Source organism: Oncorhynchus mykiss, chromosome 20, assembly GCF_013265735.2.
Source record: "Oncorhynchus mykiss isolate Arlee chromosome 20, USDA_OmykA_1.1, whole genome shotgun sequence".
Lineage (NCBI taxonomy): Eukaryota > Metazoa > Chordata > Actinopteri > Salmoniformes > Salmonidae > Oncorhynchus > Oncorhynchus mykiss.
The window spans coordinates 39,570,532-39,585,068 of record NC_048584.1 but is presented as its reverse complement, the minus strand read 5'-3'; the positions used below and the strand labels follow the sequence as shown (position 1 = coordinate 39,585,068).

General features: G+C 39.3%; 1 protein-coding gene across 2 annotated transcripts in view; it reads right to left on the bottom strand.

Moving 5' to 3' along the window:
• The window catches only part of LOC110499546 (histone acetyltransferase KAT6B), a 101,842-nt gene that overhangs the window by 33,312 nt on the left and 53,993 nt on the right, over window positions 1-14,537 (bottom strand). For both annotated transcript variants that reach the window (XM_036956330.1, XM_036956331.1), the window contains exons 8-12: window positions 3,399-3,514; window positions 3,033-3,145; window positions 2,695-2,836; window positions 1,192-1,353; window positions 324-417 (exon numbers count right to left, since the gene is read on the bottom strand). In XM_036956330.1, coding sequence (XP_036812225.1) covers window positions 324-417; window positions 1,192-1,353; window positions 2,695-2,836; window positions 3,033-3,145; window positions 3,399-3,514 — 627 coding nt within the window. The remainder of the gene's footprint in view (window positions 1-323; window positions 418-1,191; window positions 1,354-2,694; window positions 2,837-3,032; window positions 3,146-3,398; window positions 3,515-14,537) is intronic.

The following is a 14,537-nucleotide window of genomic DNA, read 5'->3' as shown; positions in this document are numbered from 1 at the left end:
GAAATACCATGATGAGATCCTGAGGCCCATTTAGTTTAAGGTATCTGTATTCCCAGTCATGTAAAATCTATAGATTAGGGCCTAATGAATGTATTTCAATTGATTGATTTCCTCATATGAACTGTAATTCAGTAAAATCTTTGAAATTGTTGCATTTATATTTTTGATCAGTATAAATTGCCTTGATTTACACATTTCAACGAATTCACAAGCACCTGACTGACACAAATCTACACCCGAGGAAACATTTTAAAATCAGGCAAGCATTCTAGAATCAGGCTGGCATTGAGTTTTATGTTCTTAGAACGCATTAAGGGACTTACTGAAATCAATGAGGAACCTTCCAAAGCCTCGCCTTTGGTACTGAGGCATGATCATTATACAGGAGACATTGTACTTCTGCTGGCAAAGCTTTTCCTGAGGGAAGGGGAAACAGATCAAGTATGTCAGAGCTCTGCTGAAGCTGGCAATTTACTGCACGTGTCACTGTCCTTGTCTAAAGCACACACGCACACGCACGCACACACACAATGGTGCACACAGACACGTACATGAACGCGCACAATCCCTTGAGAATACATTTAGCTTTTAAGATGACCAATATAGTATAGATAGTGACACTGCATTAATCATGACTAATATAGTATAGACAGTGTCACTGCATTAATCATGACTAATATAGTATAGACAGTGTCACTGCATTAATCATGACTAATATAGTATAGACAGTGTCACTGCATTAATCATGACTAATATAGTATAGACAGTGTCACTGCAATAATCATGACTAATATAGTATAGACAGTGTCACTGCATTAGCATTAATCATGACTAATATAGTAAAGGCAGTGTCACTGCATTAATCATGACTAATATAGTTAGACAGTGTCACTGCATTAATCATGACTAATATAGTAAAGACAGTGTCACTGCATTAATCATGACTAATATAGTAAAGACAGTGTCACTGCATTAATCATGACTAATATACAGTATAGACAGTGTCACTGCATTAATCATGACTAATATATAGTATAGACAGTGTCACTGCATTAATCATGACTAATATAGTAAAGACAGTGTCACTGCATTAATCATGACTAATATAGTAAAGACAGTGTCACTGCATTAATCAAAACGTTGTCCAACTGGATGAAAGAAAACATCTTTCATGCTGTTGAATATCCTCACCTTGGAGAAATAACCCACAAGGTGACATCCTTTGTCGTCGTTCTTCGTTAGTATGTAGAAAAGGAAAGGCTCCACGTCGTAATATAGGGTCTTGTGATCCAGGAACAGCTTGGCTAACAGGCAGAGGTTTTGGCAGAAGAGCTTGCTGACATTTCCATCAACCTAAACACAGAACAAGACCAGCATAAGAACATTGTTCAAATTCAAAACCAACCAAGTTGAATTCTTTCCTCCTGTTCTTCAGAACCATTCAGTCACATTTCACACAGGTGCAGCACCATGATCACGGGGCAACATCTCAAATGGAACTCAATTCCCCTTTTAAGTGCACTGCAATTTGACCAGGCCAATAAAGAATCTGCTTCAAAGTAGTGCACTATAATTCAGTGCCTTCAGAAAGTATTTACACCCCTGGACTTTTTCCACATTTTGTTGTGTTACAAGGTGGGATTCAAATGGATCTAATCGTCTTTACACACACACACACACACACACACACACACACACACACACACACACACACACACACACACACACACACACACACACACACACACACACACACCTGTTCAAAAGTTTGGGGTCACTTAGAAATGTCCTTGTTTTTGAAAGAAAAGCACTTTTTTTTTGTCCATTAAAATAACATAAAATTGATCAGAAATACAGTGTAGATATTGTTAATGTTGTAAATTACTATTCTAGTTGGAAACGGCAGATTTTTTTTATGGAATATCTACATAGGTGTACAGAGGCCCATTATCAGCAACCATCACTCTTGTGTTCCAATGGAACTTTGTGTTAGCTAATCCAAGTTTATCATTTTAAAAGGCTAATTGATCATTAGAAAACCATTTCGCAATGATGTTAGCACAGCTGAAAACTGTTGTCCTGATTAAAGAAGCAATAAAACTGGCCTTCTTTAGACTAATTGGGTATCTAGAGCATCAGCATTTGTGGGTTTGAATACAGGCTCAAAATGGCCAGAAATATATATATTATTATATATATATATATATATAATTATTATTATTATTATTATTATATATATTAATATATATTTATTATTATTATTATTATTATATATAATAATATATATATATATATATAATAAATATATATATATATAATAAATATATATATATAATATATATATATATATATATATTATTTTATATATATATATATATATATATTATTATTATTATTATTATTATTATATATAAATATATATTATTATATATAATAATAATAATAATAATAATAAATATATATATATATATATAAATATATATTATTATATATAATAATAATAATAATAATAAATATATATATATATATATAAATATATATATATATAATAATAATAATACATATAATAATAATAATAATAATAATAATAATAATAAATATATATATGGTCAATAGTATGGCACTATATATAGGGAATATACTGCCATTTGGGACACAACCATTGCTTTACTACTGTGAAGAGTGAACTCTGACCTCGAACACTGAAAGGTCGTCCTTCCTGTAAATCTCATTGGCCGGAGGGTGAAAGCAGCCACACTTCTTGGTGTGTCGCTGTAGGATGTTTTTGCTTCTCATGTACTTCAGACAGAACTCACACAGGTAAAGCTTTTGCAATCTGCCAACGACAGAGATAACAAGACAATTTGTATTTCAGCTTGCAAATTAAAAGCCTAGAAAACACAGTAAATCCGATCACTGGTATAATGCTCTCAAAATACAGTATTTCTATAGGACAAGGACAATGTTTTTTAAACTGGGTCTAATAACATTGATTTGTCCGAATTTGGCTGAGTAAAAAAAATGAAGCTTACCTCGAGTATTCAGGTGGGTAAGGAGAAGAGTACCAGGTTTGGATACAATACTTCCCAAACTCTATGAAGGCAGGGAATCGTCCAGAGTCAGTGATGGTCATGGTTCCATTTCTCTAAACATGACAAAACAAAACATAATGTCGTACCACAAGCATTCAAACAGTCTGACACAGGCAGTATCTTTCAACAGCAACTTCAACAATGGGATGTGGACCCTTCTTGACACTAAACTACTTTTCAGGTCAGAATTTTTTCTGGGGGTGACAAACTTAAATTTAGAATTTAAAATGTTAAACTACAGGCTAGATCTAACTTGTCTTGATCAGGTGATAGGGGTGAAGTGTGATTGAGAGTTTATTTCTTCACCTGCGACGAGAGCTCTTGGACCTGCGTGAATATCTCCACGTCTTCCTCGGTGACGTGTTCCCTGGAGACGGCTACAAAACCAGGTTCCTGCTTCACCATCAGCCCCACTTCACTACCTGTTACAGCAACCAAACATTACAATCTGTTAGTCACAGTATCCAACCACCATGTTAAAGTCACAGTAACCAAACAACCTTTTACAGTCACAGTAACCAACCACCATGTTAAAGTCACAGTAACCAACCACCATGTTAAAGTCACAGTAACCAACCACCATGTTAAAGTCACAGTAACCAACCACCATGTTAAAGTCACAGTAACCAAACAACCTTTTAAAGTCACAGTAACCAACCACCATGTTAAAGTCACAGTAACCAACCACCATGTTAAAGTCACAGTAACCAACCACCATGTTAAAGTCACAGTAACCAACCACCATGTTAAAGTCACAGTAACCAACCACCATGTTAAAGTCACAGTAACCAACCACCATGTTAAAGTCACAGTAACCAACCACCATGTTAAAGTCACAGTAACCAACCACCATGTTAAAGTCACAGTAACCAACCACCATGTTAAAGTCACAGTAACCAACCACCATGTTAAAGTCACAGTAACCAACCACCATGTTAAAGTCACAGTAACCAACCACCATGTTAAAGTCACAGTAACCAAACAACCTTTTACAGTCACAGTAACCAAACAACCTTTTAAAGTCACAGTAACCAAACAACCTTTTACAGTCACAGTAACCAAACAACCTTTTACAGTCACAGTAACTAAACAACCTTTTACAGTCACAGTAACCAACCACCATGTTAAAGTCACAGTAACCAAACAACCTTTTACAGTCACAGTAACCAAACAACCTTTTAAAGTCACAGTAACAACACAACATTTTACAGTCACAGTAACCAAACAACCTTTTACAGTCACAGTAACCAAACAACCTTTTACAGTCACAGTAACCAAACAACCTTTTACAGTCACAGTAACCAAACAACCTTTTACAGTCACAGTAACCAACCACCATGTTAAAGTCACAGTAACCAAACAACCTTTTACAGTTACAGTAACCAAGAGCCTGTTAAAGTCACAGTAACCAAAGAGCCTGTTAGTCACAGTAACCAAAGAGCCTGTTAGTCACAGTAACCAAACAGCCTGTTAGTAACAGTAACCAAACAGCCTGTTAGTCACAGTAACCAAACAGCCTGTTAGTAACAGTAACCAAACAGCCTGTTAGTCACAGTAACCAAACAGCCTGTTAGTCACAGTAACCAAACAGCCTGTTAGTCACAGTAACCAAACAGCCTGTTAGTCACAGTAACCAAACAGCCTGTTAGTCACAGTAACCAAACAGCCTGTTAGTCACAGTAACCAAACAGCCTGTTAGTCACAGTAACCAAACAGCCTGTTAGTCACAGTAACCAAACAGCCTGTTAGTCACAGTAACCAAACAGCCTGTTAGTCACAGTAACCAAACAGCCTGTTAGTCACAGTAACCAAACAGCCTGTTAGTCACAGTAACCAAACAGCCTGTTAGTCACAGTAACCAAACAGCCTGTTAGTCACAGTAACCAAACAGCCTGTTAGTAACAGTAACCAAACAGCCTGTTAGTCACAGTAACCAAACAGCCTGTTAGTAACAGTAACCAAACAGCCTGTTAGTCACAGTAACCAAACAGCCTGTTAGTCACAGTAACCAAACAGCCTGTTAGTCACAGTAACCAAACAGCCTGTTAGTCACAGTAACCAAACAGCCTGTTAGTCACAGTAACCAAAGAGCCTGTTAGTCACAGTAACCAAAGAGCCTGTTAGTCACAGTAACCAAAGAGCCTGTTAGTCACAGTAACCAAAGAGCCTGTTAGTCACAGTAACCAAAGAGCATGTTAGTCACAGTAACCAAACAGCCTGTTAGTCACAGTAACCAAACAGCCTGTTAGTCACAGTAACCAAACAGCCTGTTAGTCACAGTAACCAAACAGCCTGTTAGTAACAGTAACCAAACAGCCTGTTAGTCACAGTAACCAAACAGCCTGTTAGTCACAGTAACCAAACAGCCTGTTAGTCACAGTAACCAAACAGCCTGTTAGTCACAGTAACCAAACAGCCTGTTACAGTCACAGTAACCAAACAGCCTGTTACAGTCACAGTAACCAAACAGCCTGTTAGTCACAGTAACCAAACAGCCTGTTAGTCACAGTAACCAAACAGCCTGTTACAGTCAGTAACCAAACAGCCTGTTACAGTCAGTAACCAAACAGCCTGTTACAGTCAGTAACCAAACAGCCTGTTACAGTCACAGTAACCAAAGAGCCTGTTAGTCACAGTAACCAAACAGCCTGTTAGTCACAGTAACCAAACAGCCTGTTAGTCACAGTAACCAAACAGCCTGTTAGTCACAGTAACCAAACAGCCTGTTAGTCACAGTAACCAAACAGCCTGTTAGTCACAGTAACCAAACAGCCTGTTAGTAACAGTAACCAAACAGCCTGTTAGTAACAGTAACCAAACAGCCTGTTAGTAACAGTAACCAAACAGCCTGTTAGTAACAGTAACCAAACAGCCTGTTAGTCACAGTAACCAAACAGCCTGTTAGTAACAGTAACCAAACAGCCTGTTAGTCACAGTAACCAAAGAGCCTGTTAGATTCACATCAGCGGTGTATGTGTTCTGTAGTGATAGTGTGTGTTCTGTAGTGATAGTGTGTGTTCTGTAGTGTTAGTGTGTGTTCTGTAGTGTTAGTGTGTGTTCTGTAGTGTTAGTGTGTGTTCTGTAGTGTTAGTGTGTGTTCTGTAGTGTTAGTGTGTTCTGTAGTGTTAGTGTGTGTTCTGTAGTGTTAGTGTGTGTTCTGTAGTGTTAGTGTGTGTTCTGTAGTGTTAGTGTGTGTTCTGTAGTGTTAGTGTGTGTTCTGTAGCGATAGTGTGTGTTCTGTAGTGTTAGTGGGTGTTCTGTAGTGTTAGTGGGTGTTCTGTAGTGATAGTGTGTGTTCTGTAGTGATAGTGTGTGTTGTGTGTTCTGTAGTGTTAGTGGGTGTTCTGTAGCGTTAGTGTGTGTTCTGTAGTGATAGTGTGTGTTCTGTAGTGTTAGTGTGTGTTCTGTAGTGTTAGTGTGTGTTCTGTAGTGTTAGTGGGTGTTCTGTAGTGTTAGTGTGTGTTCTGTAGTGTTAGTGTGTGTTCTGTAGTGTTAGTGTGTGTTCTGTAGTGTTAGTGTGTGTTCTGTAGTGTTAGTGTGTGTTCTGTAGTGTTAGTGTGTGTTCTGTAGTGTTAGTGTGTGTTCTGTAGTGTTAGTGTGTGTTCTGTAGTGTTAGTGTGTGTTCTGTAGTGTTAGTGTGTGTTCTGTAGTGTTAGTGTGTGTTCTGTAGTGTTAGTGTGTGTTCTGTAGTGTTAGTGTGTGTTCTGTAGTGTTAGTGTGTGTTCTGTAGTGTTAGTGTGTGTTCTGTAGCGATAGTGTGTGTTCTGTAGTGTTAGTGTGTGTTCTGTAGTGTTAGTGTGTGTTCTGTAGTGTTAGTGGGTGTTCTGTAGTGTTAGTGGGTGTTCTGTAGTGATAGTGTGTGTTCTGTAGTGATAGTGCGTGTTGTGTGTTCTGTAGTGTTAGTGGGTGTTCTGTAGTGTTAGTGGGTGTTCTGTAGTGATAGTGTGTGTTCTGTAGTGTTAGTGTGTGTTGTGTGTTCTGTAGTGTTAGTGTGTGTTCTGTAGCGTTAGTGTGTGTTCTGTAGCGTTAGTGTGTGTTCTGTAGTGTTAGTGTGTGTTCTGTAGTGTTAGTGTGTGTTCTGTAGTGTTAGTGTGTGTTCTGTAGTGTTAGTGTGTGTTCTGTAGTGTTAGTGTGTGTTCTGTAGTGTTAGTGTGTGTTCTGTAGTGTTAGTGTGTGTTCTGTAGTGTTAGTGTGTGTTCTGTAGTGTTAGTGTGTGTTCTGTAGTGTTAGTGTGTGTTCTGTAGTGTTAGTGGGTGTTCTGTAGTGTTAGTGTGTGTTCTGTAGCGATAGTGTGTGTTCTGTAGTGTTAGTGTGTGTTCTGTAGTGTTAGTGGGTGTTCTGTAGTGTTAGTGGGTGTTCTGTAGTGATAGTGTGTGTTCTGTAGTGATAGTGCGTGTTGTGTGTTCTGTAGTGTTAGTGGGTGTTCTGTAGTGTTAGTGGGTGTTCTGTAGTGATAGTGTGTGTTCTGTAGTGTTAGTGTGTGTTGTGTGTTCTGTAGTGATAGTGCGTGTTGTGTGTTCTGTAGTGTTAGTGGGTGTTCTGTAGTGTTAGTGGGTGTTCTGTAGTGATAGTGTGTGTTCTGTAGTGTTAGTGTGTGTTGTGTGTTCTGTAGTGTTAGTGTGTGTTCTGTAGCGTTAGTGTGTGTTCTGTAGTGTTAGTGTGTGTTCTGTAGTGTTAGTGTGTGTTCTGTAGTGTTAGTGCGTGTTCTGTAGTGTTAGTGCGTGTTCTGTAGTGATAGTGCGTGTTCTGTAGTGTTAGTGGGTGTTCTGTAGTGTTAGTGGGTGTTCTGTAGTGTTAGTGGGTGTTCTGTAGTGTTAGTGGGTGTTCTGTAGTGTTAGTGGGTGTTCTGTAGTGTTAGTGGGTGTTCTGTAGCGTTAGTGGGTGTTCTGTAGCGTTAGTGGGTGTTCTGTAGCGTTAGTGTGTGTTCTGTAGCGATAGTGTGTGTTCTGTAGTGTTAGTGTGTGTTCTGTAGTGATAGTGTGTGTTCTGTAGTGTTAGTGTGTGTTCTGTAGTGATAGTGTGTGTTCTGTAGTGTTAGTGTGTGTTCTGTAGTGTTAGTGTGTGTTCTGTAGTGATAGTGTGTGTTCTGTAGTGTTAGTGTGTGTTCTGTAGTGATAGTGTGTGTTCTGTAGTGTTAGTGTGTGTTCTGTAGTGTTAGTGTGTGTTCTGTAGTGATAGTGTGTGTTCTGTAGTGTTAGTGTGTGTTCTGTAGTGATAGTGTGTGTTCTGTAGTGATAGTGTGTGTTCTGTAGTGTTAGTGTGTGTTCTATAGCGTTAGTGTGTGTTCTATAGCGTTAGTGTGTGTTCTGTAGTGTTAGTGTGTGTTCTGTAGTGTTAGTGTGTGTTCTGTAGTGTTAGTGTGTGTTCTGTATTGTTAGTGTGTGTTCTGTAGTGTTAGTGTGTGTTGTGTGTTCTGTAGCGTTAGTGTGTGTTCTGTAGCGTTAGTGTGTGTTCTGTAGCGTTAGTGTGTGTTCTGTAGCGTTAGTGTGTGTTCTGTAGCGCCTCTCAATTCGCAAGTAAATGCATTTGGTTTTAATGTGCTTGTAAGGCATATAGCATAATGTATATAGCATAATGTACATATCATAATGCACATATCATAATGCATATATCATAATGCATATATCATAATGTATATACCATAATGTATATAATAATGCATATATCATAATGTATCTAAAATAATGTATCTATAATAATGTATCTATAATAATGTATATCATAATGAATTTATCATGTACAGTTATAGTCGGAAGTTTACATATACATTAGACAAATACGTTTCAACTCAGATTTCACAATTCCTGACATTTAATCTGAGTAAAAATGCCCTGTTTTAGGTCAGTTAGGATCACCACTTTGTTTTAAGAATGTGAAATGTCAGAATAATAGTGGAGAGAATTATTTATTTCAGCTTTTATTTATTTCATCACATTCCCAGTGGGTCAGAGGTTTCCATACACTCAATTAGTATTTGGTAGCATTGCCTTTAAATTGTTTAACTTGGGTCAGGCATTTCGGGTAGCCTTCAACAAGCTTCCCACAATAAGTTGGGTGAATTTTGGCCCATTCCTCCTGACAGAGCTGGTGTAACTGAGTCAGGTTTGTAGGCCTCCTTGCTCGCACACACTTTTTCAGTTCTGCCCACACATTTTCTATAGGGTTGAGGTCGGGGCTTTGTGATGGCCACTCCAATACCTTGACTTTGTTGTCCTTATTAAGCCATTCTGCCACAACTTTGGAAGTATGCTTGGGGTCATTGGCCATTTGGAAGACCCATTTGCGACCAAGCCTTAACTTCCTGACTGATGTCTTGAGATGTTGCTTCAATATATCCACATAATTTTCCTCTCTCATGATGCCATCTATTTTGTGAAGTGCACCAGTCCCTCCTGCAGCAAAGCACCCCCACAACATGATGCTTCCACCCCCATTCGTCAAGGTTGGGTGCAAACCGTAGGCTTTTGTATGGCGGTTTTGGAGCAGTGGCTTCTTCCTTGCTGAGCGGCCTTTCAGGTTATGTCAATATAGGACTCGTTTTACTGTGGATATAGATACTTTTGTACGTTTCCTCCAGCATCTTCACAAGGTCATTTTCTGTTGTTCTGGGATTGATTTGCACTTTTCGCACCAAAGTACGTTCATCTCTAGGTGACAGAACGTGTCTCCTTCCTGAGCGGTATGACGGCTGCGTGGTCCCATGGTGTTTATACTTGCGTACTATTGTTTGTGCAGATGAACGTGGTACCTTCAGGCGTTTGGAAATTGCTCCCAAGGATGAACCAGACTTGTGGAGGTCTGCAATTACTTTTCTGAAGTTTTGGCTGATTTCTTTTGATTTTCCCATGATGTCAAGCAAAGAGGCACTGAGTTTGAAGGTAGGCCTTGAAATACATCCACAGGTACACCTTCAATTGACTCAAATGATTAGCCTATCAGAAGCTTCTAAAGCCATGACATAATTTCTGGAATTTTCCAAGCTGTTTAAAGGTACAGTCAACTTAGTGTATGTCAACTTCTGACCCACTGGAATTGTGATACAGTGAATTATAAGTGAAATAATCTGTCTGTAAACAATTTGTTGGAAAAATGACTTGTGTCATGCACAAAGTAGATGTCCAAAACTAGAGTTTGTTAACAAGAAATTTGTGGAGTGGTTGAAAAATGGGTTTTAATGACTCCAATCTAAGTGTATGTAAACTTCCGACTTCAACTGTATATATCATGATGTATATAACATAATGTATATATCATGTATGTATGCGACATAATGTATATCTATCTCATCTCTGGATGTGCGTATGAAAATCCCTAATGTAATGATCTGAAACTAAATCACTAATTACGTAACCGCTTTCATGTGCTTAGTTATCCCACCAAGTCTGCATCCCAAATGGCCCTCTATTCCCTATACAGTGCACTACTTTAGACCACGGCCCATAGGGCTCTGATCTGAAGTATTGTATAGGGAATATTTGGGTGTTATTTGAGACAAATGACCATGAATTAAAAAGCCAATGCGGTGACAGCAGCAGAGTGTGGAGAATACGATGAAACAGCAATTCTGTTGAAAACCTAAGCAAGCAGATTTAGCAAAAATTAACAAAAAACACTTACAATTATGTATTATACACCAACAAAACAGAATGTGTTACAATAAGTGGAAATTATACATGAACAAATCAATAATTACAGAGATTAGTTTGAGACTTAAGTATGAGTTATAAATTATGTAGATGGCTTTCAAATGTAAACACTATTGCTTCTATACCAGAGTTGTGGACTCCAGTCACATGACTTGGAAATCGAGTCTGACTCGAGTCACACATTTTATGACTTGAGACGCGACAGAAAATAAAATAACTTGAGACTTGGAGCCTCAAGACTCAACTTCGACATGAAACTTGAAATTAAATCGGGCCAGGTTTTGTAACATTTTTTCACTTATTTTGTGGATCTCCATGCAGCCAGAGACAGTAGCGGCAGCGTCACCCTTGCAAAAAAAAAAAAAACGAAACAGATTGGCTACTGAAAACGCAGTCTGGTCCACTGATTGGACCAGCAAACTGTCACTCAACACAGGTCGGATGAGCGAGCAGAGATTGCTGATTTGCTGTCCAGCTATGGGATCGGGTGCAGCGTAAAAACATCACATTGTAGGGAGAGAGGATTGACATTATAAATAAATATGCAGCTCCCCAAAAAATTGGTGATTAAGAATATGAACTATTACTTTGCTCACTAGCAATGGGGCTTCAAACAACAATTACTAACATTTACTAGCCTTCTGGTCTTTTGGCATGTTAAAAATCCTTGAAATGTATAATTTATTTATGAAGCTTGTATTTTTATTTTCTTGTTTAAATGATTATTATTTTTCGTGGTGAAGAGGCGTCATAGGCGCGTTTCTCCAAACTCCCGCCATTGGTGCAACTTTGTTCTTTGGTTGAAATGTTTGCTGGTGCTTTTGCACTTTTAAAGGCCACGTGGGGGAAATCTATAGTTTATCTAATAATTGCTAGTGTTTCATCACCGTAGGTTTGATTATTTTACGTTTAATACCATACATTTTCATTGACAATTTCTTACGCTCTGGGTGGGCGTGATGTTCATTGTTTGTTGAGGTAGAAGTTCTGTTCATTCAACAAAAAGTTTCCCGTGTTCGTATTTCCCATGTTTTGTCCGTGTGTTTGTGTCGTCTGTCATTCTGGTCGTGTGTAACGGAAGCGGTAACGCCTCAGTGGGCATAGGACTACGCTAAACGGGCTGACTACACCGCTCGCGCACGCAAAATACATTTAGAAATCTGTGTTATTCAATTATTGCACCCAAACTGCTCGCGCGCGGCAACAAGCGTCTGCGTTGTCAAGGGATTTATATTTATATAAAAAAATAAAATAAATAAATAAATAAAAAAAAATAAAAAAAAAATAGAAATCAGTTCTATTTCGGACGCAGATCGCGTTGCAAGTCCTGCCTCTCCCATCTCCTCATTGGTTTATAGAAGCAGGTACCCACGTGCCATCTCCTCATTGGTTATACCCACGTGGGTGACTGAAAGACTAACGAGGGCAGTGGCGGTAATGCACCTAATTCATGAAAAGTTGCCAATCGCAATATAAAGTCAAGAGAAGAAAAAGCCTGGAAGGAATGTGTGGATTAATTGGCGGAGTAGAGAACCTTGTGCATTTCAGGTAAAATAACAACTCAATGTTTATATCCCAGGACAAACTAGCTAGCAACAGCAAGGTAGCTAAATAGGACAAATTAGCTAGCAAGTGCAAGCTAACAAGCTAAATTGCCATAAATGTTTAATGCTTTTCGACCTGTTCCCAAATTAATATAATTGGTTCAGTTTGTTTTGATATTTTAACCTGCGTGTCGTGATCGTGCTTGGTGTGGGGGGGGGGGACAAAATTAATTTATGCACGGTGGCACACGCGCTCAGTCGGTTTGGGTTCCGTGTAAGTGCCCTGTGCTCCACGCGTTGGAGTCAGTATGTTGAATAAGATTAAATGTTTGTTCCATGTATGAATGGTGATGAAATATCATTAATAATCATTAAGTCTGATCAAGAAGAATGTAAAATTGGTTTTGTAATTGCCAATTGGGTAACTGTATTGTCCTGGGAAGGGCCAAGTGCTTACATGTACCTGTTGAGCTCCTGTCAGACTCCTTTTGGTTCCTCAAGGGGAACTAGGCAGTACAGTTTGGCCCTCCACCTGTGTCCGTTCAGTTATGACAGGTTAAACCTGATACAGAGGCTATTTCTTTTGGGCTATTGCCCATGTATATTTGGTAAATCTACTTGTGTATTTTATTTTATTTATTTCACCTTTATTTAACCAGGTAGGCCAGTTGAGAACAAGTTCTCATTTACAACTGCGACCTGGCCAAGATAAAGCAAAGCAGTTCGACACAAACAACAACAACAGAGTTACACATGGAATAGACAAACATACAGTCAATAATACAATAGAAAGAGTCTATATACAGTGTGTGCAAATGAGGTAGGATAAGGGAGGTTAGGCAATAAATAGGCCATGGTGGCGAGGTAATTACAATACAGCAATTAAACACTGGAATGGTAGATGTGCAGAAGATGAACGTGCAAGTAGAGATACTGGGGTGCAAAGGAGCAAAATAAATAACAGTATGGTGATGAGGTAGTTGGATGGGCTATTTACAGATGGGCTATGTACAGGTGCAGTGATCTGTGAGCTGCTCTGACAGCTGGTGCTTAAAGCTAGTGAGGGAGATGTGAATCTCAAGCTTCAGAGATTTTTGCTGATGCATATGTTATTTTGCATATGTTGATGCTATTGCACTTTCATCATTGGATCAACAAGGCCTGTAACTAAATCTACATTGAGCACATCAACCTGCCTTGCCTTCTGCTGATTTCAGGCCCTTAAAGGGATACTATGGGATTTTCGCAATGGGCATGCTAGTAGCTACCCATTGACTTACAGTCATTGTGCTAACGCTAATTAGCATTGGCTCGCGAAACTACCACCATCTTCCTTTATACAGGACAGAGGCATAAATATAGTATTCCCTTACTCATCTGACTCTGGGAAAGTAGATAAAGGGCCTCGTTGCCAAAATTCAGAAGCATGCCTTTAAGACTCTTACAAGTTGGGCCTCCTGAGTGGCGCAGCGGTTTAAGGAGTCACTACAGACCCAGGTTCGTTCCCAGGCTGTGTCACAACTGGCCGTGATCGGGAGTCCCATAGGGTGGCGCACAATTGGCCCAGCGTCATCCGGGTTAGGGGAGGGATTGGCCAAGGGGGCTTTACTTGGCTCATCGTTTTCTAGCGTCTCCTTGTGGCGGGCCGGGCGCCTGCAGGCTGACCTCGGTCGTCAGTTGAATGATCATTTGCTCCGACACATTGGTGTGGCTGGCTTCCGGGTTAAGCGGGTGGGTGTTAAGAAGCGCGGTTTGGTGTGTCATGTTTCGGAGGACCCAAGACCCAACCTTCGCCTCCTGAGCCGTTGGGGAGTTACAGTGATGAGACAATATCAAAATGAGGTAAAAATAACCCCAAAAATGTTATAAAAATACTGTTACAAGGTCCCTATCATCAAAATGTGTTGTAGACAAAATAATGAAAAGGGCCGTCTGGTAGCTTCAATACATAGACAAAGATTTGTAGTTGAACCAGTCATTGCATGTGTAGATGCTTTTTTTTTTTTACTTTACTTGAGACTCAACTTGGAAAAAAAAAAACTTGAGTCGCGACTCGCTCTTAGAATGCACGACTTGGACTCGACTACAGACTCGTTCCGTTCTACTTTGGACTCGACTCCAGACTCGTTCCGTTCTACTTTGGACTTGACTCCAGACTCAGACCTTGTGACTTCAATAACAGTGACTTGGTCCCAAATCTGTTAACAACCCCTTCAAATCCAATCCATATCTTAAAAAAAAAAACAACAACTGGA